The sequence below is a fragment of the Salmo salar genome, chromosome ssa13, assembly GCF_905237065.1.
Source record: "Salmo salar chromosome ssa13, Ssal_v3.1, whole genome shotgun sequence".
NCBI lineage: Eukaryota > Metazoa > Chordata > Actinopteri > Salmoniformes > Salmonidae > Salmo > Salmo salar.
The window spans coordinates 36,187,983-36,213,025 of record NC_059454.1 but is presented as its reverse complement, the minus strand read 5'-3'; the positions used below and the strand labels follow the sequence as shown (position 1 = coordinate 36,213,025).

At 45.3% G+C, this 25,043-nt stretch overlaps 1 protein-coding gene across 1 annotated transcript in view; it reads left to right on the top strand.

Moving 5' to 3' along the window:
• The first annotated feature begins 1,103 nt into the window (after positions 1–1,103).
• The window catches only part of LOC106567217 (nucleolar protein 4-like), a 29,135-nt gene continuing 5,195 nt past the window's right edge, over positions 1,104–25,043 (top strand). The window contains exons 1-10 of the mRNA XM_045693222.1: positions 1,104–2,021; positions 13,166–13,321; positions 16,001–16,112; positions 16,908–17,017; positions 20,596–20,737; positions 22,098–22,393; positions 22,534–22,719; positions 23,372–23,560; positions 23,753–23,872; positions 24,675–24,882. Coding sequence (XP_045549178.1) covers positions 1,680–2,021; positions 13,166–13,321; positions 16,001–16,112; positions 16,908–17,017; positions 20,596–20,737; positions 22,098–22,393; positions 22,534–22,719; positions 23,372–23,560; positions 23,753–23,872; positions 24,675–24,882 — 1,861 coding nt within the window. The 5' untranslated portion in view covers positions 1,104–1,679. The remainder of the gene's footprint in view (positions 2,022–13,165; positions 13,322–16,000; positions 16,113–16,907; positions 17,018–20,595; positions 20,738–22,097; positions 22,394–22,533; positions 22,720–23,371; positions 23,561–23,752; positions 23,873–24,674; positions 24,883–25,043) is intronic.

Genomic DNA, 25,043 nt, shown 5'->3' with positions numbered 1-25,043 from the left:
ATCATGTCCCCGGCAGATGCCGGGACTTATGTAGCCTTGAGCCGGACCTTTCAGTGGGCTAGCTAATCCACTCACCCATCACTAATGCAAGCCAGTCCTTCCAGAGAGATACCTATCAAATACCACATTATGAAACTAAAATAAATTGCCTCATCTGTGTGGGGCTGGGTAATTCACACACACAAACACATTTTTGCTTGGCCTGGGACCTATTGATTCCGCTGAAGCTGGTCATTATTCAGTGTGAGGATGAGGAAGTGAGAGCATAGGGGTGGGACTATTGTCCAGAATTCCATTGTGAGTCAGAGAGGGAGGATGGAGAGATGAGGATGGGGCATCCCACTCACCCTCCACTCTGCTCTGCACAGCTGGAGCCTCTGCTGTGCTGCTGTCATGGCAACAGCAGCAGTCACCACCAGCAGCAGTCCCAGCATGGTCCTACACAGAGGCCAGGAGAACTCACACACATATGGGTACAGAGAACACACAGGGGAACAATATAGGACACTAGACAGGCATGCTAAAATGTAGACCTACACAGAGCACAGTGACACATTAAAAAGATGCCAGAGAGCCTAAAGAGCATTTCGACTCAGATTTGAGTATATTGAACGCCTTGGATTTTCTTTGTGTCAATGTGGGTGGAATAGCACACAGAAAGACAGAGTTGATTGGGGGGGTCAGATGCACATGTGATATAATATTTTAAGGCCTACAATTTAGTATTATGTCCAGACCGGGCCTCATGTCAGTTTCTTTTTGCAAGTGGAGAGGCTGTTTTTTTCATGACCACCAAATGCCCAGGGTGTAATATGTCATATTCATATTTGAGGAAAATCCACATTGGAGCACCGGCGTCGTTTGTGTAGGCTATCGGACATTTTCTCTCTACGATTAGGCTACTGCCTATCGTGCGCTTTGTAATCGACCATTCCCTTCCAGAAAACGCATTTAAATTAGCCTAAAATGTTTGGTTTTCGATTATCGTCTTTATATCCTATTGCTTATTTGAGAATATATATTTCGACGGAACGTCCGAGTCGGTTCAGGCTGGTGCACGCGCAGGTCCCATTCAAACAGGTGGGAAGCAGGGAAACAACCCCCGTTGCGCAAGGTTGCGGTGCGCGTGATTGATGCTCAGATAGCCTACATGGCTCAATACCGATTAGGCCTAAATGTTTGAGAATTGCCACGATTTTCACTTGATTCTGCATCAGCTCTGACTAAAAATGGTGTCGAATGTCTAAAAGTAAGTCAATAGACAACCACAGTTCAACGTATTTTTCCATCTATGCTTCCCCTGTGTTCTTTGTTGTTTGGTGAGCAGCACTGTATTTTTTCTCTCCATATCTCAGCCTCCAGTCAAGAGACCGTTTGCGCACAGGTGGGAGATACCCGCTCTATAGGACAGCCCCCCTCCCTCCGTTTCTCAGCGGATGATGTGAGCAAGTGACATTTTGCCGTTGCGGTTCGGGACAGCAGGCGAATAGTCTCTGCAAACAGGTGTGCGGCTGCCCGAATCAGTTTCCTACGCCTTTATTCCAGCTGACAAGGAAAGGGAGAAAGCCATCGTAGTTGCGGAACCATCCTCCTCGACGCGGGACGGGAGAGGAGGGGGAAACCTGCATAATAGCTATTTTATTATTTGAAGAGCCAAACGGGTTATAAGATCGAACGCTATGGCAACAAAAAAATCATCGTGCACGGATGTAACGAAAAGGAGCCGGAGTCCCGTCGTTTTAGGAGCGGAGATGTTCAGTGAATTTCAGGACTGGTGCCTCCGGACATATGGGGACTCGGGTAAAACAAAGACCGTCACCCGGCGAAAATACAACAAAATCATGCAGACACTGTTGCAAAACGAAGAATCGGACGGCATGTATGTCGACAATAGCCACATCAATGCCAAATTCAAATTCTGGGTGAAGTCGAAAGGGTTTCAGGTCGGGAGCAACATTCTGGGAGAGCACAAGAAAGGAGCGTCAGGGAAGCCCGTCCTATATGTCCCAGTCAAGTCAACGGTAAAGTGTGTGTGTGTGTGTGTGTGTGTGTGTGTGTGTGTTTGCGCGCGCGCATGAGACGTCCCGTTATCGTCAATGAAACCGATTCGATTTCACCACAACCACATGCACCTGTCATAACCTATTTGATTACAACTTTTCAGCGTTTGGCTTTCCCCCTATTCACAGAAAGATCGGTTTGACCGACTCTCATCCTTTCAACAGAGCAGTCACACTCCCATCCCCAGCTGCCATAGCAACGCCGGTGCCTATAGAAGCAACATCGCCAGTGTGGGGTATCATTCTGTGGTCGTCTGGCAAATGATTCGTTTAATGTCCTGTCAACGGAACGCTATGCTACTAAGCAGTATTTATGAGTTAATAGCCCATTCACAACATAATGATAAAAAGTACGTCTTGTCCAGACTCCTGACATGTAGGACAATTGAGTGTGCGCGCATACATTGGGTGCCAGCGAGCGGTGTGCCCAAATTGTGGGGATGCCGGGGTGCTTGGTGTATCCCCTAGAGGAGGACATTGTATGGAAGGGGGAGGTGAGGGTTTATAGATGAACAAAATAATTGATCATGTTCCCCTTTACCTCGTATAATAGCCCTATAGCATAAATCCACAAAATCCATCCGGCTATCCATAGGGATGGCTAAATGCGCAGCACCACACATTCTTTTTTCGTTCTAATGTCTTGTACTAACTGACAAACAGTAATTTATATTGACAAGAATACAATAACTTACGTGCACATGCTATGAAAGCAAAACTATCCACGGTGTCAATCCGCGTAGTTATGTGTGCACCCCGCAACTTTACATTGCCCAGTGCAGGATAGATGCGGATCGTTCCACAGACACTCGTTGCTCTGGTAACCAATCATACCTGCATAGTTCCTACACTTGCATGTCTTTTTATGACTTAGTGCATTTATCCACATTCATAAAACGTTCGATTTTGATGTGTGCTTATAAATAAATAAAAGGGATATATTGCATTTGTACTATGTTGGACGTAAAACCACCGTGCGTATTTGATCCCTGTGAGGGTCTCCGGTGGGAACAAAAGAGAAGGCAGATGAATAAAGCGGCATCCTCCCTCTATCAAAGTTAAAACCACTGCTGCTTAGAATTGACATTTGAATGATTTCACCATATGATAATCTCGTGCAATATATCTTAAATGTATTACAATTCTGTTAATCATGTGTTAATCTGAGGTGAAATTGTAAATGATTTATTTACGTAGGCTACTTAGGGTTGGAAATGTAGACGGATGAATATCCTATCTGATACATTGATTATCTAGGCTGATTGACCAAAGTTGAAGAAAACACTCTTTATAGGCACAGGATAGAGGTTGTGTGTGTGTTTGTTCATATATCTTAAATGTATTACAATTCTGTTAATCATGTGTTAATCTGAGGTGAAATTGTAAATGATTTATTTACGTAGGCTACTTGGGGTTGGAAATGTAGACGGATGAATATCCTATCTGATACATTGATTATCTAGGCTGATTGACCAAAGTTGAAGAAAACACTCTTTATAGGCACAGGATAGAGGTTGTGTGTGTGTTTGTTCATTGCCAGTTGAGACGGACACCATTTTCTATGATGCCTTCAGGGTAATCACATCAACCCCCACCATGGTGTTGGGACAAGCTCTCCAAGGACCCTCAAGATTAGTGTGAACAACAGACTCAAATTACAAGAACAGTTTTGAATATCAGCACCGCTGAGGTGTGGTTTATTGGATTGAGGTGTGGATTATTTGATCGATCCTTTCTCAGGTGTTTTACCTGTGTTAATGTGTAGCCTTTATTTTTTGGGCTGAAATACCTAACTGCACCTGGTCCAATAGGTTAGATAGTTTCTCATGATAAAGACTCTTGGCAGGTGCATCTAGAGTTGGCGATTTAGTTAAGTTTTTCTTTATTTTTTGTATCTTGGATGATGGAGCGATAAATAGCCTTTTGTGTTCACTACGACATTTATTACGCACAGGTATTAATCTACGCTTTACTTTTCATTATGTCATATTATAGTTCTGAAATGTCTCAGTTTTCGACACTTTATCCATTTTACATTGCTTGTGGGCAAAAGCCTTTTGTTTTGACACAGATTTATGTCCAAGGCACAAACCCAGAAATAGCTGATGTCACTCTGTGAGGGACGGTAATAAAAGGTTAGCGCCTGGGCAGGACACTGTTTTCTACTTCTACCATGCATACCTGAGAATAGTATGCAAATGATGTTAAAGAGGCCTATATGTGATTTATAGTTCTACTAGATAGAAGGAAACTATTCCTGAATAGTATGTACCTCTAGTCATTGATGGGACACAGCAGGGGACTCCCCCATGTCCAACCCCCACTTGTGCAAAACTAGACAACAAACAGAACAACAAAAGCAAACACAAGGCAGTCATTTCATCATTAATTAAAGTGGGAAGTGGAAAGTCAAATAGTGAAGTAGAGGTGCAATTAGATGCAAGAACGGTCAATGTGTATCAATGTGAGTGTGGAGGTGGTTTGTGTGTGTTCTCTTGTCTGTCAGTATGTTGTCTTTGACTGTTCCGTTGCTGAGTGGTAGATAGTGTATCAGTCCTCAGATCTCTCTCTCTCTTCTTCTTCATTCTCTCACTGTCCGCTTGAAGCCTATACCACTGTGCCACCCAAATATTAATGCGTACAAGATACAGAGATTGGGTACACTGTAAAGGGGTTACCATGAATTTGAAAGTCATTTACAGGCAGCTCGGTGGCAAGTCAAATTCTGTATTTTGTATCACACTACACCTACTGTAATATAAATATGGTTTCAAAGCAAGTACTGTGTAATGACACAGTACAATACTGTGAAATTGATTGTTTTATACTGTAAAAAAGTAAATGCTACCGTAATCTGAATTAATGAACACACACACACACACACACACACACACACACACACACACACACACACACACACACACACACACACACACACACACACAGAGAGAGAGAGAGTACAAAACCACAACGCCCAACGCCCTCAGTGCCCCTCCTGTGTGGTGGGGGGCGTGTTTTCAGAGTGTGGCGGCCCCTCTGCAGCTGCTCCTGGAGTGTGCCAAGTTTCACTGAGGGCGCAGGCAGGGGGGCTAAATGAGGGGGAGGTTGGTTGGGGGTGGGGGCAAGGATTGCATGGCTAGTAGTTGATGGGCAGACAGGAACCTTTTTTCAGTTGGTGTAAACACAGAGAGAGTTATACAGGATAGTCCAGTAGTGGACGGAAAGAGACAGACACTGACTAAAGGGAATAGTGGTTTTAAAGAGTTTTGTAGCACGGGCCTAGTGCAAACTACATTTCAGACAGCTGATGGGATTGTTTGGAATTTCTCTCTCTCGTTCCCTTTCACACTCGCTTTCTCTCTGTCTATATCCCTGAGTCCTTTCTCTCGCTCTCCTTCTGTATGTCTGAGAGCCTGAGCAGTGCTTAGAAAATTCAGCAGGCCTCAGTGTGGGGATGCAACCTGCTTTCGCTCTCATTATGTCCTGATTAGAGCCCAGACAGAGAGGAGGAGGAGAATATAACAATTGCTAGACCACAGCACGGTGAGATGTTCTGCAGTCATACACTACTGCAGACATGGCCACTGTGTAGTGGTACATTCACACGTTACCATTACTAGATTCATTGATTCATATCGGCCTGTTTGTTTTTTGTTTTACATTATTAATAGCAGAGATTTATTGTACACCGACGGATACTCTGCCACCATATATAATACAGTCTGGTTTGCACACATAATCATTTATTGAGCTATAGGTGTGCCCTCCATTTCAAAGTGGAATGTTGTGTTCATCTCTCTCTTGTTGCTCTAAATATGGCACCGAAAAATATTAACGGATGAGAGCGGTTGCTTTTTTGTTGCCATGCCAACTGAAACCTTTACATATCTCTATCCCTCATTCACAATCTGGATTTGGTAGGACTTTCTCACCACACACACAGCACAGCCTCAGGTATGGGACTCCATGTGTAAGATGCTGCAGGAAGTGCTGTCATAAAAGGGCATAAAGGGTTAATTGACATCTACAATGCTCTATGGACCTTTCCTCTGGGAGAACTGTAACCCAGTGGATGGAGTATTGGAACTTGATGAAAAACAATAGAAAGAAACAGGTGAGAGGTGTGGGAGTGGTTCAGTATGTCCCGTCTGAGACAGACAGGGAACGTTTGTGTTCTGCCATCAAAATGGAGCAGGAATGTCATCATTATTATCTGATTAATTATTCCAACTCTCCTGAGCACTCCCCTCTGTTAGGAGGGCACGGAGTCAAAAGAATAGTGCTCCTTTCATTCAAACAACATTTGCATTAATGCTAACAGTTTTGCATGGCACAACTCCAGCATAATCTAGCCTTTCTTTCTGTCCCTCCTATTCAGTCTCTATGTGTTGGTTTGTTATGACTGTACATAGGTTATTAGGCCTACAAATGTTAAATATCTTAACCAAAGCCACAAATTTGCTCTTTACTCTCAACCTGGCAAGATTGGGGAGAATGTACCTTAATATAAAAAGTACAACGGGATATAATGTACTCTTTTAATGTTGGTTTTTCAGCAACAAGGCCTCTCTTAAACCAAGCCTTTAATTCACCAACTTTTTGGGGGGATTGACTGCGTGCTGTGGTTATTTCAGTGCTTTGGCCATATGGGAGTGTCTCCAGTGCCTCCTCAACTTCATCCCTATACAGTTTATTTTACAGAGAATGAAAGTTATTGCATCTGGCCCTCAGTGCCCCTTCAAATAAATGATGTGCAAGGCTCCTCTGCTTTGGATGTAGATGACACACATAGACACATTACATACAGAGAGAGATGATGCAACCACTTATTTTTGTGAATGAGGCCTCTTCTAGGACAAGAGGATTCGGTAGACCTACATATTTGAAGCCAATGTGTTCCTAGCCTTTTGGTAATATATTTGTAATGAATCTCTAATAAGCTGTGCACAGAGTTTGATATTGGAGTGTGTCCTTATGCGAGTGTGTGTTTTTGTGTGAGAGAGTGAAAATGTGTATGTTACTGTGTGTGTGTGTGTGTGTGTGTGTGTGTGTGTGTGTGTGTGTGTGTGTGTCCGTACAAAGAGGGGGTCGTTGATCGTGCTGCTCTGTTTTTCCTCCCCTCAGCACCCTCTCTGTTGCCATGGAGAGACAGTTCTTTGCTCCCATAGGAGGATAAATTAACACCATTTTTAACTGGCCTGGGGGCTCCCCCTGTGTGGGAGAGTCTGAGCTCTGCTCTAGATCTCAGCACACACACACACACACACACACACACACACACACACACACACACACACACACACACACACACACACACACACACACACACACACACACACAGCCTTACGCCTCGGTGTTAAATCTTACTACTACACTCTGCTATTATCATTTTTTGAATGCTGTAGCAGGACCAATATTTAACAACCCGAACATTGTAACAGAAATAGAAAATATGTAGTAATTACATAGTAATAACACAAAGATGATGAAAGGCCCAGATTGCAGAACCTATGTGTAGTACATCAGGATGTTCTGTTTGGGGGTGGTGAATGGAACATCAACAGAGGGGTGGGGTCTGTCAGGGCCTGGATGAGTTATTGGGACTGTCACACGCTCTATCATTTAATGATCATCATGGGAGTGCGAAAGACAGAGAAAGATAGAGAGAGAGCGGGAGAGAGAGAAAGAAAAGGAGAGAGAGAGAGAGGGGGGGAGGCAGGGAACGGGACATAGGGGGAGAGCATGGCAGACCTAATGTGGATTTAATGAAGGGGTTTTATGAACTGAGGGAGAGTGTGCAAAGGAACGGGGAGAAGAAAAGAGAAAGGGGGGTAATAAAAGAAGGAGGCCGGCAGAAAGAGGAGAGGTTTTAAAAAGGGGGGCAAGGAGATTATGTTTTATACATATGTAGGATCTTAATTTGAGCCAGTTTGCTACAGCAGGAAAATAATCCTGTAGCAACAGAAAATGTGAATTATTATGTGGATTATAATTAATGACATTTTGTTGGGGCTGATTTTTTTTTATAAGGGAAAAAGTCTGAAATGTCAAAGTGGGAATTGCAAACTTCAAAAGCCTTTTTAAACTGCATTGCAGGACACATCTGTATGTTCTCACTGCTGCACCCCCCTCCTACCCCCCTCCCTAATGAGGACACCAGGGCTTTCCCATTTATGCATCCATTATCTTGCTGATGGATTTACAAGGGGGAGATGGGACTTTAAAAGGTGACCTGTTGTTACATCTGCAATGAGATAATCAGAGTAATTAGTGCTGTTGACGAAGCCATCCTTTACCCCCAATGTCCCTCTTTCTTTCTCCCACTGTCCCTCTTTCGTTCTCCCACTGTCCCTCTTTCGTTCTCCCACTGTCCCTCTTTCTTTCTCCCACTGTCCCTCTTTCGTTCTCCCACTTTCCCGCTTTCGTTCTCCCACTGTCCCTCTTTCGTTCTCCCACATTCCCTCTTTCGTTCTCCCACTTTCCCGCTTTCGTTCTCCCACTGTCCCTCTTTCGTTCTCCCACATTCCCTCTTTCGTTCTCCCACATTCCCTCTTTCGTTCTCCCACTGTCCCTCTTTCGTTCTCCCACATTCCCTCTTTCGTTCTCCCACATTCCCTCTTTCGTTCTCCCACATTCCCTCTTTCGTTCTCCCACTGTCCCTCTTTCGTTCTCCCACATTCCCTCTTTCGTTCTCCCACATTCCCTCTTTCGTTCTCCCACATTCCCTCTTTCGTTCTCCCACATTCCCTCTTTCGTTCTCCCACATTCCCTCTTTCGTTCTCCCACATTCCCTCTTTCGTTCTCCCACATTCCCTCTTTCGTTCTCCCACTGTCCCTCTTTCGTTCTCCCACATTCCCTCTTTCGTTCTCCCACTGTCCCTCTTTCGTTCTCCCACTGTCCCTCTTTCTTTCTCCCACTGTCCCTCTTTTGTTGGGGCTCCGTCTATCTGCCACCACCACCCATAACCAACTGCGTATGATTACAGCTCTCTTCTTGTGTAGTGTAGTCTATCATACACAATATGTTTTCTATTTTATTTACACAGAGCTATACTGTATCTGTAGTATTGCTACCGGCAGTATTGGTGAAAACATACGACTGTAAATCCTGTATATATTTTAATGGCTGTGGAGGTTTACAGTGTTTGCTCTCCCTCCTCCATTGAGGATAAATTGCCCTTTCCATTTGAGATGTTTGCTGTGGTTTTCTCCCTTCCTCTGTCTACTGGCCTGTCTGTGTGACCCAGCTGCCTCCAGCCCCCCCGAACCGTCTGTGTGCAGGACCGCTCCTCTCCTCCGCTCTCTCCTTTCCCCTCAGCGACTCTCTCTCTGCTAGTGTGTGTGACTGCCAGGGGGGGTGGGGGTGGCCGGGCCGAATCAACCCCTCCAGTCTCCTAGCAACAGAGCTGTTTGGAGCGGGACAGGGAGAGAGAGAGAGAGAGAGAGAGAGAGAGAGAGAGAGAGAGAGAGAGAGAGAGAGAGAGAGAGAGAGAGAGCAGGGGATGGGGGTATGCTGTGGCTCGGGAGAGCAGTCCTATGGGATTAGAAAGATGGAGAAAAGGAGAAAGGGGAAGATGGAGAGAGAGAGAGGAAACAGGAAGAGAGACAGTTGGAGTTGAGTGTTGATAGGTTTATCTGGTGATGGTTATTAGGGCTGCTGACATGTCTATCTCCTGTAAAACACTGATGCTGATGAGACCACATATTTACCATTCAACAGCTGGTCTTCTCCAGCCACGTAACATACACCTTGTGGACTATGCTGAATAAACAGATCGAACATTTAAACACATAAACATGAGTGTGCCGCACACACAGACAGACACACACACACACACACACACACACACACACACACACACACACACACACACACACACACACACACACACACACACACACACACACATTGTGTGAATTAATGGTTAAACTACCCCTTGAGCGCATATGTTGCAAGTGAAGAGTTCATCTGTTTATCTTCACTGGCAATCTGCAACCCTTCTAAGGCAGTGTTTCCCAATCTCGGTCATGGGCCCACCCTGGGTGCACGTTTAGTTTTTATTGCCCTAGTACTACACAGCTGATTCAAATTACAAACTCATCATCAAGCTGTGTAATGCTAGGGCAAAAACCAAAACCTTGGGCCCAGGACCGAGTTTGGAAAACCCTGTTCTAAGGGATGCTAAATCTTTTGGAAAATGAATGGCTGGATTGAGTCTGGGTTGATTCCTGCCAAGGGTGATGGAGTCTTGTCTGCTGTACCACAATTCACTGAAAAACAAAGAGGACATAGGAGGCAATAATAGCAATAGAAATCTTGGTTAGTGAGATATACAGTATGTTGTAGTGTCAGAGAGGACAATGGCAGATCTAACACAGGTAGATGTCTGGATAGGTGCAGTACAAGTACAAGTGTCCCAGGTTGGATCCTATTCTGAGTATGCTGAAAATAATGGACCTGTTCACTATTTTTGTCCTGAATAATGATGATGTCATCAGGAAAATGATACCTTACAGGAGTGATGATGATTAGGATTGTTAGTATTATTATTTCATTATCATTAGGTTATTACATCAAGAACATGCTGACAGGGAGGGAGAGTGGCTACAGAGAGAGAGAGGAGACGGGCCGGATTAAAACAAACCTGCTCTGTGAGCTGGTTTCAGTTGCCATGGCAACGGTCCTTACCTTGCACTTGGGAGAGCAGGAGCAGGGAGAATGGGGAAGAAAGAACGAACGGGACAGAGGTAGGGAGAGAGGAAGAGAAGGACACAGTCGGAGGAGGAAGAGCTAAATAAATGTCAGATAGCAGGAGCAGGATTCGAAATGTCAGAGGAGAGAAAAATAATATACAGTATAATAAAAAGAATGAGATTCCTCAGTGATGCCGGGCATAACTTTCTGAAATATGGACCCTCCTCGAGAAACGCTGAGTCCCACCTAGAACACATCCCCTTGACATCTCACAACTTTTGGAACCTACATTTGTACTGTGTACCAGGGACTTAACTAGATGTATATAATATTCCGTTCTTTTGTTTCATTGACCTCAGCTTCTATTCAGGGCTATACATCATGTACATAAACCTCAGTTCACATATTTATTTACATAAAAGTCATTTCTTGAGGAAGTGATACACCAGATGAAATGAACACCACCACAAGAGGGAAAAACAAAGAAATACAGAATAGAGACAAATGTAACAAGGAAAAGAAAGAACTTGAGGGAGAAAGAGAGAGAAGGCCCAGTGGTGACCCGGTGGAAGAAAGAAAGCCCATGTGGTAAGTAGGCTATTAAGCAACAAGGCCGTTGTCGTAGCGATATGAGTTCCAACTGAGTGTCACATGACCCTCTGCCCTGCACACCTGCCCAAGAGAGAGATTGTGGCCGTTTCTATGGTGACGGGGTCAGCGGCACTGGAAGCAGGGTGGATGCTGGTGGTTGGCTGTAGGAGGAGCTGTCGGCATTGTACAGTACAGGACGGGGTGTTATTTTTAAACACTGACTGCAGGGATGAGGTGGTGCTGGTGGGGACATTGAATGAAGCCGCAGCTATCTCTCCCTCTCTCCCGCTCTCTCTCTCTGCAGTGGAGCAATCTCAGAGTCTGTAACAGAGAGAGAGACTGACTCTGCAGGGATGAAGAAGCTCTGCTGAGGGGAAGCTAATCTGGCAGCTAATTCTCTGAACACAAGATGGATTGAGGCCCACTGCAGTACACTAGCCCCAGCCCCAACTGATCTGGCCAGTGGGTGTGTGATGATACCCAGAGCCAGAAGCAGCAGCCTGAGCCAGTGACATCTGTCAGGAAACACTCTGTTAGGCTAGCCCCAGACACAGACAGGCAGCCAGCCTGTAGAGCAGGGAGCTACTTAGACACAGACAGGCAGCCAGCCTGTAGAGCAGGGAGCTACTTAGACACAGACAGGCAGCTAGCCTGTAGAGCAGGGAGCTACTTAGACACAGACAGGCAGCCAGCCTGTAGAGCAGGGAGCTACTTAGACACAGACAGGCAGCCAGCCTGTAGAGCAGGGAGCTACTTAGACACAGACAGGCAGCTAGCCTGTAGAGCAGGGAGCTACTTAGACACAGACAGGCAGCTAGCCTGTAGAGTAGGGAGCTACTTAGACACAGACAGGCAGCCAGCCTGTAGATCAGGGAGCTACTTAGACACAGACAGGCAGCTAGCCTGTAGAGCAGGGAGCTACTTAGACACAGACAGGCAGCCAGCCTGTAGAGCAGGGAGCTACTTAGACACAGACAGGCAGCCAGCCTGTAGAGCAGGGAGCTACTTAGACACAGACAGGCAGCTAGCCTGTAGAGCAGGGAGCTACTTAGACACAGACAGGCAGCTAGCCTGTAGAGCAGGGAGCTACTTAGACACAGACAGGCAGCTAGCCTGTAGAGCAGGGAGCTACTTAGACACAGACAGGCAGCCAGCCTGTAGAGCAGGGAGCTACTTAGACACAGACAGGCAGCTAGCCTGTAGAGCAGGGAGCTACTTAGACACAGACAGGCAGCCAGCCTGTAGAGCAGGGAGCTACTTAGACACAGACAGGCAGCCAGCCTGTAGAGCAGGGAGCTACTTAGACACAGACAGGCAGCCAGCCTGTAGAGCAGGGAGCTACTTAGACACAGACAGGCAGCCAGCCTGTAGAGCAGGGAGCTACTTAGACACAGACAGGCAGCTAGCCTGTAGAGCAGGGAGCTACTTAGACACAGACAGTAGCACTGGACATCTCAGTAGAGCTGACCCTGTGGTGATTTGTCCTGGACAGCCTGAGCTGCTCCATATTTGTCCCTCCTGTGTGCTGATCCATATTGCTCTGCTGAATCATCATCACTGTTCTCAATGCTGGGATAAGAAAACCATCTTGTTAACATTCACACTACGAGCCCTGTATCAGCCAATAGCCTCAGGGGTTCAGATATTTTCAGATTTTCATGACTGTTATGTTTCGGGAGATCTTTTTCCATAGAGAACTGAAACACACACACACAAGCACGCAAGCACGCAAGCACGCACGCACACACACACACACACACACACACAGGCCTTAGTCTTCTCAGGCAGGGTACTGAATGTTTCCCTCTCTGTCTTCCAGTGTGCAGATGCAGGCTCGGCCCAGGACAGCTCATCCCTGAAGAGGGTGGCAGTGGTGGAGGACTTCTTCGACATCATCTATGCCATGCATGTGGAGATGGGTGCCGACCCTGGTAGAGCACCTAAACACGCTGGCCAGAAGAAGACCTATAAAGCAGTAAGACTGGCACCGAGCCAACATAAACAATCAGTTCATCAATAGGCATCCTATATAGACTGTATTAAAGCATCTTCCTATTCTCTTAGAAACTGCCACATAAAATAAACATTTTATAGACTGGCTATTTCTTATTTATAGCATCAGTAGTTACTAAGGCAACCATGCATCCTCAACAGGAGACAAAAGTATAAATGTCTACCGACCTGTAGCACTCACGTCTGTAGCCATGAAGTTCTTTGAAAGGCTGGTCATGGCTCACATCAACACCATTATCCCAGAAACCCTAGACTCATTCCAATTTGCATACCGCCCCAACAGATCCACAGATGATGCAATCTCTATTGCGCTCCACACTGCCCTTTCACACCTGGACAAAAGGAACACCTATGTGAGAATGCTATTCATTGACTACAGCTCAGCGTTCAACACCATAGTGCCCTCAAAGCTCATCACTAAGCTCAGGACCCTGGGACTTAACACCTCCCTCTGCAACTGGATCCTAGACTTCCTGACAGGCCGCCCCCAGGTGGTAAAGGTAGGTAACAACACATCCACCACGCTGATCCTTAACACGGGGGCCCCTCAGGGGTGCGTGCTCAGTGCCCTCCTGTTCTCCCTGTTCACTCATGAATGCACAGCCAGGCACGACTCCAACACCATCATTAAGTTTGCCGATGACACAACAGTTGTAGGCCTGATCACCGACAACGATGAGACAGCCAATAGGGAGGAGGTCAGAGACCTGGCTGTGTGGTGGCAGGACAACAACCTCTCCCTCAACGTGATCAAGACAAAGGAGATGATAGTGGACTACAGGAAAAGGAGGACCGAGCACGCCCCCATTCTCATCGACTGGGCCGTAGTGGAGCAGGTTGAGAGCTTCAAGTTCCTTGATGTCCACATCACCAACAAACTAACATGGTCCAAGCACACCAAAACAGTCGTGAAGAGGGCACGACAAAACCTATTCCCCTCGGGAGACTGAAAAGATTTGGCATGGGTCCTCAGATCCTCCAAAGGTTCTACTGCTGCACCATTGAGAGCATCCTTACTGGTTGCATCTACGCCTGGTATGGCGACTGGTTGCATCGACGCCTGGTATGGCAACTGCTTGGCCTCCGACCGCAAGGCACTACAGAGGGTAGTACGTACGGCCCAGTACATCACTGGGGCCAAGCTTCCTGTCATCCAGGAGCTCTATACAAGGTGGTGTCAGAGAAAGGCCCTACAAATTGTGAAAGACTCCAGCCACCCTAGTCATAGACTGTTCTCTCTGCTACCACACGGCAAGTGGTACCGGAGCGCCAGTCTAGGTCCAAGAGGCTTCTAAACAGCTTCTACCCCCAAGCCATAAGACCGCTGACCATCTAATCAAATGGCTACCCAGACTACCCAGACTACCCAGGCTCCAATTTGTAAGTCGCTCTGGATAAGAGCGTCTGCTAAATGACTTAAATGTAAATGTAAATGTACCCAGACTATCAAATGGCTACCCACCCTTTTACGCTGCTGCTACTCTCTGTTATTATCTATGCATAAGTCACTTTAATAACTCTACCCACATGTATATATTACCTCAATTACCTTGACTAACCGGTGCCCCCGCACATTGTACCGGTACCCCCTGTATGTAGCCTCGCTATTGTTATTTCACTGCTGCTCTTTAATTATTTGTTACTTTATTTCTTATTTTTTAGGTATTTCTGGTAAAACTGCTTTGTTGGTTAAGGGCTTGTAAGTAAGCATTTCACTGTAAGATCTACACCTGTTGTATTCAGCGCATGTGACTAATAAAATTTGATTAGAAATAATGAAAGTATAGCCCATAGATAAACCACATCATCAACAGCGTATGCATTCCTAGATTATATTGTTCTATGTTGCAACTGTATTCACCCAGTCCTACTGTATTCACCCAGTGTATTTAGGATCTAGTGAGTGTCTGTGTCTGCAGCTGGGGGGTCTTTGTCTGTGGTGTGAGACAGTTTTTTAGGGAGTATGGCTGTTAAACCCCCTGGGGACCAGGGCCATTTCCCTCTCTTACCTCTCGCCCCTGCCCTGTAGAGAGGTCCTGTCACATCTCATAGCACGTACCCTTTTGAGAAGGCACTGAGCGCCATTGGGGCAGGGGCATAATATGGAGCTGTCACCTTGGCCTTCTGGGAAGTGCAGATTCCTCTGGTCGGCCTTTCCCTCTATGCTGCCCTGGGGGAGGGGGAGAGGGGGGGTGAGCTGGGCATCCCTGCTGCCTTGCCATGGTCACGTGAAGGTCGCCTTGTTTAGCAGGGAAACGCCAGTGGGGGCAGAGAGGCAGAGATAAACAGATAGAGAGGGAGCGAGAGGGGAATATATATGAGTCAGCTGCACCTGAGAGAGAGAGAGCAGGTGAAGAAAAGGCCCCAGCTCCAGCATGGGATATCAAAGCAGAAATAAGTAGATGGTCAATTCAAACAGTCAGGATATCAGCAGCAGATGTGTGGGAGAGAGAGAGAGAGCGAGAGAGAGAGAGAGAGAGAGAGAGAGGTTGTTGGATCATTGAGGAAGGATTCCTTCCTTACCATGCCAACCCCAGATAACACAGCATTAACATAATCACTGATCCCAGGCTTTAATAACAGTTTGTGCCTCCTCTACTCCTGCCCTGACCTGTGCCTTCTGACCTTTCCCCTGGCACAGATAGCGGAGACGTACGCCTTCCTGCCCAGGGAGGCAGTGACACGCTTCCTAATGAACTGTGGAGAGTGTCAGAAGAGGATGCACATCAATCCCAGCACTGCAGAGTTCAAAGGTTACTAACTCCCAAGTCAGTCTACTGGCTCCTGTTTATTAATTGACTGTATATATTTATTCAGGTATTAAAGTCTTGTTTGATAAGAAAGACTCCTTTCAATTTGACATTATCTGAATAGCAACAATGCCTTCTAAAGCTTTATAAGGGGTTATTGTTATAACGCATATCACCTTCCTAATACCTTTGTCAAAATGATGAATTGCAATGCAACTATACATAATACATAATGACCCATTGAATTGACTGCTAGTACATTTATAGCCCCATATTCATCGGGCTTCACACACTCAACGCAGTGTCCAATCTGTCATTAAAATATATTGTCGTAGGTCTCTGCGAATGTTTCGTAAGCCATTTTTAGGGGCAATCAAAGGTGGAGGCCATCATTAAGCCAAATGATGGAACAAAGACCCAAGAGGTCCTAAATAATGAATACGATGTTCCAATAGAAGGAGCATGGGGTCCCTCTAGTGGTCATGGTGGGGAACACAGAGGGCTTCCCATTGTTTAGGTTGCAGCATTAAAACAGCAGTTCAGGACTCCAGATCTCAAGGGCCACCATGGTTATCATAATTGCCAGAATCAGAGATTGATTCTGATTAAGATCAGAGGAACCAGATCAGATGAATGGACATTCTGGTCAAAGAAAACCAATAGACAGTATAGGGGTGTTGCGGAGCCCAAATGGCATGTGGGAGTACTCAAAAAGCTCTTCATGCGTAGTTTGCTTTACCTGATTGTTTGTTTTGGAAATGATCTTACTGTATGAGTGTTACTGTATTCTCTGTATAGAAAATGATCGACCAACCTCCTTGGTTCCGGACCTCATTGACTACAACATGCCACTGACTGCCACCTACCTGAAACAGATGAAACTACAGTGCATGACTGCCAATGAGCGGGTAAGGCAAACAGTGTGTGGGTGGGTGTGTGTGAGAGGGGGTGGGGTGGGGGGGATAAACGGTGATGGGGGGGGGGGGACATTTGTAACGTTTCCATATCCACACCTTTCTATGACTTTGCGAGTAGGGTAGATACCGATAGGTTTACATCCTCTGGAACTCGAGGACCCACTCAACTGCAATCCATTGCAAAAAAAACAAATGAAGCCCAGATTGACTCAGTTTATCTTCTTTGTCTAGAACTTTGCATTTAGCACAGGGCCTAGCAGGATCTACTAGAAATATAACATCAAGTGCCATGAAAAAAAGATGGAGTTGTGAGGACAATGTTATGGTCAACCAACTATCTAAACACAGCAAGGGAGGCAGCAGATTCACCAATTAGAATCTAAAGACACTGACAGGATTTGATTATATGCCACTGTAGGCTGCTGTAGGCTGCTGTAGGCCACTGTAGGCTGCTGTAGACTGTTGTAGGCTGCTGTAGGCTGCTGTAGGCCACTGTAGGCTGCTGTAGACTGTTGTAGGCTGCTGTAGGCTGCTGTAGGCCACTGTAGGCTGCTGTAGGCTACTGTAGGCTGCTATAGGCCACTGTAGGCTGCTGTAGGCTGCTGTAGGCTACTGTAGTTTACTGTATCGTGAGAGTGACATCAGAGACAACACCCGGTCCTCATTCTACTCCAACACTGGACTTCTTACGCACACCCGCGCGGTAGGATTTTAGAGAAATCCCCGTTGTTGATCCTAGACATTTACACTTCACAATAACAGCACTTACAGTTGACCGGGGCAGCTCTAGCAGGGTAGAAATTTGACGAACTGAGTTGTTGGAAAGGTGGCATCCTATGACAGTGCCACGTTGTAAGTCACTGAGCTCTTCATTAAGGCCCTTCTACTGCCAATGTTTGTCTATGGAGATTGCATGGATGTGTGCTTGATTTTACACACCTGTCAGCAACGGTTGGGGCTGAAATAGCCAAATCCACTCATTTGAAGGGGTGTTCACATACCTTTGTATATATAGTGTATTTTGAAGATATTGCCGTGATACAGCTCAGTCAGTTCCTTTTTGAATGAATCTCACCTTTGCTTGCCCAGTTGACATTGTGGCTGCAGGACATGGTAGCCTATGTCATCAATGATGTCACTTTTCACAGCTTTCATGTCGGAGATTGTGCACGTCGTTTATTCATGCATAAATGCCTAAATGAATTAAACATGCATGTGCGTGTGTATGAGAGCGAGAGAATAAAAAAACAGCAACAGAAAGAGTGGTGGAGAGTTCTTGCAGAGGGCCCTTCTAATGTGGTTGTCATTGTGTTCCAAACACTATTGGAAGTTTGGGAGGGTGGTTAACATAGAACAGAATAGGGTATTCTATTTATTTACATCCTATGTTTCTGCCTGCCGCTTCAGGTCTCCCTCATCCTTTATCACTCTCCAACTCAACCCTTTCTAGCTGTCTCTGTCTCTGCCTCTCTCCTCTTCTCTCTCCCCTCTCTCTCTCCCTCTCTCCCCCTCTCTCAATCTATCTTTCCTCCCCTCTCTATCTCTCCTCCCCTCTCTATCTCTCCTCCCCTCTTTATCTCTCTCCCCTCTCTATTTTTCCTCCCCTCTGTATCTCTCCTCCCCTCTCTATCTCTCCTCCCCTCTTTCTCTCTCCTCTCCACCCCTCTCTCTCCTCCCCCTCTCTCTCTCTCTCTCTCTCTCTCTCTCTCTCTCTCTTTATTACACCATGCATCACTTGGTACCTAATAGAGCCTTCAGTAAGTGCCTCAGCCCTCTACAGAACCCTCAGAGGAGTGTGTTGTGTTTCCTCAGGAGGATATCAGTTCTTGGTTCTTACTGTACTGTATTATACTGTACTGTTCTGTTTGTGGGGCCAACTGTGTTCTCATACATTCATGATATATGCAAGGTATTAGCCAGTGTATTCATAATAAGCTAACCCCATCTGCAACACCCCTGGCCTGGCAAGGGCAGTAGATGTTATTTCGTGATGCACACTGTAAAACCGGATAAGTTCTGGCTACTCAAACATTTTGAGAAAACCTATTACCTAAAAAAAATGAAGTTAAGAAACTTAAATAGCTGAAGTGAGCAGTACTACCTTCAAATGCATACAAATGTAGTTTTCTTGAGTAAGGTATACATACATTTAACGCCCCCCAGTAAGCCATGCCGCATATTATTTCCCAGTGTGCCTTTCATTTTCAATTGAATTGTAGAGTTACCACCCATGACTATTTGTTGGTGACAGAGACATGGTTGTTAAATTCATTCATTTTCAGTCCCGTGGCCTTCACGAAGTGAGTTCCTAGGCAAATATTATAATTATAATTGAGCCATTACATATATAATAAGGCCTTATACAGTGGCCTGAAACTCATAGTTTACAGGCCACATCAGGCCTGCAAGTAGGGTTGCAAAATACTATAACATTCCCCCCAAAAATTCCAGTAATCTTCCAACCAGGATTTATGGAAAACATGGGAAATAGACCAGAATTTTGCAACCCTAACTGTAAATCAAATTGTGCTGGCTTGCAAAGTGATGTGTAATTCCTATTGGAATCTAGCCAGCATTAGGCTATCCAACACTTGAAATTTGTATTCACCCACAACCTGCATTCATAATGACTGGCAGGGTTAAGAACAGTGGGAGGAAACTACCTAAGCCATTTAAACTGGAACAACCATTTCAGTAGCGGGTGCAAAAATTCAATGATTGGATTAGATTATAAAAAAATATGTATCTTTGTGTAGCCTAACATTTAATCAATCAATCACTCAATGGACATGCAAAAACACAGATGTTAAAAACAATTCCAAAAAATCTACCTGCAGTAGAGCATGCTGGGGAAAAAGTTCATTTGTTATCATATCTTAAAACAATTTAGTTGGTGTGACTTCTCATTTAGATTTGAGTCAGTACCACATAAACATTTTAAGTTATAATGACTTTTCATTGACTTTGAGTACAACTTACTAGAAGTATTGAGTTAAAAATGCCTTGGGGTTTACAGTGCATATAGGCCAGGCTTCCTTGTAAGTACGGTAGATTATTTACCAAAGTCAGCGCAGGACAGCAAAATTTTCCACCTTGCCTGCTAGGAGAATCAAACCAGCAAACTTTCGGTTATTGGCCCAAACCTCTTAACTGCTAGGCAACTCCTGGCTGTGTTCCATTAGAGTGAACACGTTTGGTGTTTCTACTTTCCACAGTTAAAAATAACAGCGCTTCAAGACACATTATTTAATAAGGAGATTTTCTCAGGAGAAAATGGCATTGCCTAAACTTGGACTGAGTGTGGACTGTGCTTTCCATCTCCATTTTTGATAATGTACTCTTATTATGTGTGTTTAACACATGTCCTGACTGCTAGCTCAAATGAAAAGTGCCAAAGGGGAAGCTTTTTGGTCCAGCCTTCGTCCTCCTGAGTGAGAGTAATTTACCTCGTGCAGTCTGCTGCTCTCTTCAGCAGCCTATTCAGTTTTCCTAGACTTCTCCTCAGGGACGAAATCGTTGCTTGATAAGTGTCTCAATCTTCCTATTTCTATGTCTCTCGCTCTCCTCAGGATGACAGTTCGGTGAGCAGTGAGGACATGGATATGACTGAGCCCACGTGGGTCTCTGCTGAGCGTCCCCCTGTCCCTGAGCTCAGTCCCCCCAATGGAGAGAGTGTACAAAGCCCACAGACCACACTCAAAGAGGAGGATGGTAAACTGCTGGCCTTTTTGTGTTTGTGTGTTTGTGTGCAGTATGTTCCTGCTTACACACAATGGATGAGTTGGAGTTGGTGTGTACATTAACAGGTGTGTGTGTGTGGGGGGGCATATACTCATAGTATAGGCAGCAACATGTGCTGTTATTAATGTACTAATCAAACCAACTCCCCCTTCATGTGGAGTGTTTCAGTACCCCAACCCAACTTGAATCCCTAATGCCTAAGGGCCTCCACCCACCCCCACCTCCATCCATGACTACCTCATGAAGGGAAAGTGGACATCCACTATAGATAACCAGTTATAATTTTCTACAGAATAGTGTATTCAAAGAAAAAGTCACAGATTTTTCACTCGCTGGATTCTAAGTAGTCAACACAGTAGGAAAAAGCCATATGAGGCCTCACAGGTTCAGCACAACAATGGAAATCCCTGTGAGTGGGCCCTTTTAGATTTCAATGGAGGAAAGGGAGACTTTGATGGCCTTAGGGAAAAGGCGATGGTTAGAGTGGTAGAAATCAGCTGTCTTTGTGGTTTAACAGCATACCCCCAACAGTGTTATTGTCACACATCAATACTGTTCCCTCATACTTCACATGCCAGCCCTGTGAGGGTCTGTTTCCCCCCCTTCACCTCTTCCCCATCACGTCCTCCCCCACCATCCCATCATGTTCTCCCCCTCCTCCCTTCCTCCCTCCTCATCTCCGTCCTTCCCCCGTTTGAAACCTCCATCATAACTCAAGCCTCCACTGCAAAAGCACCCCCTATTAGTTTGACAGCTGACCCCAATACCCTCCTCTTCCTATACAAACACTCTGACAGCACAACATATAGCGTGTCGACTCCTCCCTCAACTAAGGAGAGAAATTATTGAGCAAACAAAAACATGTACACATTTACTCCATCAAAAACAACAGCCACACAGTGCATCCTTTCAACACACCAACCTAGCTTGGACCATTAGCAAAAACTCTATTGGCAGGATTTGTCTGTTTGCATTTTCATTCAAAAATGGTGTAATTGTGAGATTTTTTTCATGAATGGTAATCTCTGGATTTCTTGAGACTAATTTGAGTTAAACATAATCTGTAAATCATTATACTACCTTGTGTTGCTGGGAATAGGTGCAGTGGTGTATCCATCAGTGGTGTTTCCATCAGTGGTGTTTCCATCAGTGGTGTATCCATCAGTGGTTTACATCAGTGGTGTTTCCATCAGTGGTGTTTCCATCAGTGGTGTATCCATCAGTGGTGTTTCCATCAGTGGTGTTTCCATCAGTGGTGTTTCCATCAGTGAATTTTCCATCAGTGTTTCCATCTCTTTACCTTTTCTCTCTCTCCTGCTCTCTCTGACAGATGATGACTCCTCTGAGTGTGTCAGTGGCCACGGTCTGCCAGCCCTGACCCCTCCGGAGGTGATGGTTGTGGGCGCTGTCCCTCCAGATGGATTGGCTCCGTACAGGGAGGTGACTGAGAACGGGGTGAGTGCTCCCCTGGACTTCAGCACCACCACCTCCTCCTCTTCCTCCTCAGAGGACCAGCAACCAGTCAATCTGACCGACAGATTGCTGCCTGTGGGGAGCCCTGTTGGGACGCCCTACCTAACTGACTCCACCAGGAAGTGCCCCGGGAATCCAGACTACGGCAACAAGGTAAGGATAGCAAAGGTATTTGAATATGGCCTTTTGATTGGAAACTTGAACATTGCTTTGTGTCCTCAACTGTTGCTTTAATAGCGATGTGTGTGCGTCTATGTGTGTGTGTGTTTGTCTGTGTGTGTGTTTGTGTTTAGTCTCCTCAGTACAGCTCCGGAAGCTATGACTCAGTGAAGACTGAACTGAGCATGAGCGCTGAGGACTTGACCTCTGGGCGTGCTCAGATCATTGATGATGATGATGATGATCACGACGACCATGACGACAGTGACAAGATCACTGATGCAGAGGGAATGGACCCAGAGAGGCTGAAAGCCTTCAATGTAAGAGTCCCATCACAACTGTCACTTGTAAATATAGACTTCAATGGTTGTATTACTTAGCAATTGGCCTTTATGCAACGCATTTGGTCTTTATGCAACCCATTGGGTCTTTATGCAACCCATTGGGTCTTTATGCAACCCATTGGGTCTTTATGCAACCCATTTGGTCTTTATGCAACCCAAATATCAACAAAGAAGTCATGTTTGCTCTTTTTCTAAAGAATATGAATGTCAGAGTTAAAATGTGAAATGACATGCTTCAAATCTTTGGTATTCAGTATATCTTCTTTCCTCTCTCCCCCCTCTTTATCCCTTCTCCTTTTCTTTCCACCCTATTTCATGCTCCACTGCCCTGGCTGCTCCCCCTTTCTGCTTTGGCAATTTTTTCCCCTGTTAACACCTCCCCCTCCTGCTTCCCCCTACTCTACACCCACTTCTCTTCTCTCGTCCCTTTTACACCCCCCCATCTTCTCTCTACCCTTTACACCCCCATCCTCTCATCTCCATTATAAACTCCCTCTTCCCCCTCTCCTCCCCTCTACACCCCCATCCTCTCTTGTCTCCCTTATAAACTCTCTCTTCCCCCTCTCCTCCCCTCTACATCCCAACCTCCCCTCTCTCCTCCTTTCCCCCTCCATCTCTGCCTTCTCAGATGTTTGTTCGTCTGTTTGTGGATGAGAACCTGGACCGCATGGTGCCCATCTCCAAGCAGCCCAAGGAGAAGATCCAGGCCATCATTGAGTCATGCAGCCGACAGTTCCCTGAGTTCCAGGAGCGCTCCCGCAAGCGCATCCGCACCTACCTCAAGTCCTGCCGCCGTTTGAAGAAGGTTGGTTTTGAGGTAGGCACTGTTCCCCTCTGTATTCTGATTGTTTTTAGAGACTAGGACGGCCAGGATTTGTAGAAAGCGATGCTTTTTTATCTGCCAATGTACACGTTTCATGAACATGCATAAATGTTCACTAAATTCACTCGCACATTAATGTTATAATGCACACCCTTAACACTGTCTCTGTTTTGTCTGTGCTGTCAGACACGGCCCACACCACCCCACCTCACCTCTGCCATGGCAGAGAACATTCTTGCCGCTGCTTGTGAAAGTGAGACACGCAACGCTGCCAAGAGGATGCGACTAGATGTCTATCAAGGCCCTGTGAGTGTGTGTGTTCACAGCATGTGTGTATTCGTTCATTCATGTGATTTTGGAGTGTATTCATTTGTGTGTTTGTTTATCCATGACAGTAGATAAAGAGTGTGCTATTCTGGAATTTTGACTGATTTTTTAAAATTTTAATTAAAATAAAATATTTTACATTTATTTAACCAGGTAGGCCAGTTGAGAACAAGTTCTCATTTACAACTGCGACCTGGCCAAGATAAAGCAAAGCAGTGCGACAAAAACAACACAGAGTTACACATGGGATAAACAAACGTACAGTCAATACAATAGAACGTACAGTCAACACAACAGTGTGTGCAAATGTAGTAAGATTAGGGAGGTAAGGCAATAAATAGGCCATAGTGGCGAAATAATTACAATTTACAGAAAAGTTGGTAACATCACTAGCAGTATGTGCAGTACAGATGTTCTATCTTAACTTGACCAGTTTCTTACAGCAGGAATATAATCATACTGCAACAGGAAATGTGAATTATTATTTGGATTATAATTAATGGACATTTTTGTTGGGATTGATCATTTTTTGTTGTTAGAATACATAAAATCTGACATTTTAAAGTGGACATTACAAACTTTATAAGTCTTTTTAAACCTCGAGTACACTACAATTTGCACATTCTCTGCGACAACAGAGTGAACAAATTAAGATAGTACATCTGTAAGTAGCTACAGTATATTAATTTACTGTATATCTTGCTAATACTTTACATGTTCTTATTACTATGTTCTTCTTCCTGTAAGTACAGTGTAATAACTATTGTAACTACTCCCCTAGGAGGAACTTGCTACTGTTGATAAGAACGGCTCCAGGGACCCGGCCCCAGGGGCCCCCTCAGGCTTCTCCCTGGCTGCCTCAGCCTACTCCCAGTCCCAGGACCCAGTCTACACCAACGGCACCAACGGAGGCCTCAACTACAGCTTCCACAGTTACGGGGCAATCGGCAACAACCTGCCTACCACCGGTGCCACCACACAGACCAATGGTAATTAGCTTTAACCCAATTCCTATATTCCTACACCTAAAGTCAATGGGAATGTGTTTGTCCATGTGTGTTTGTATGTGCCTGTATCTATATTAGTGTGATTATTGCCTATAATGTAAATCAATAATGTTACATTTTCTATAGATCCTGTGTATATCAAT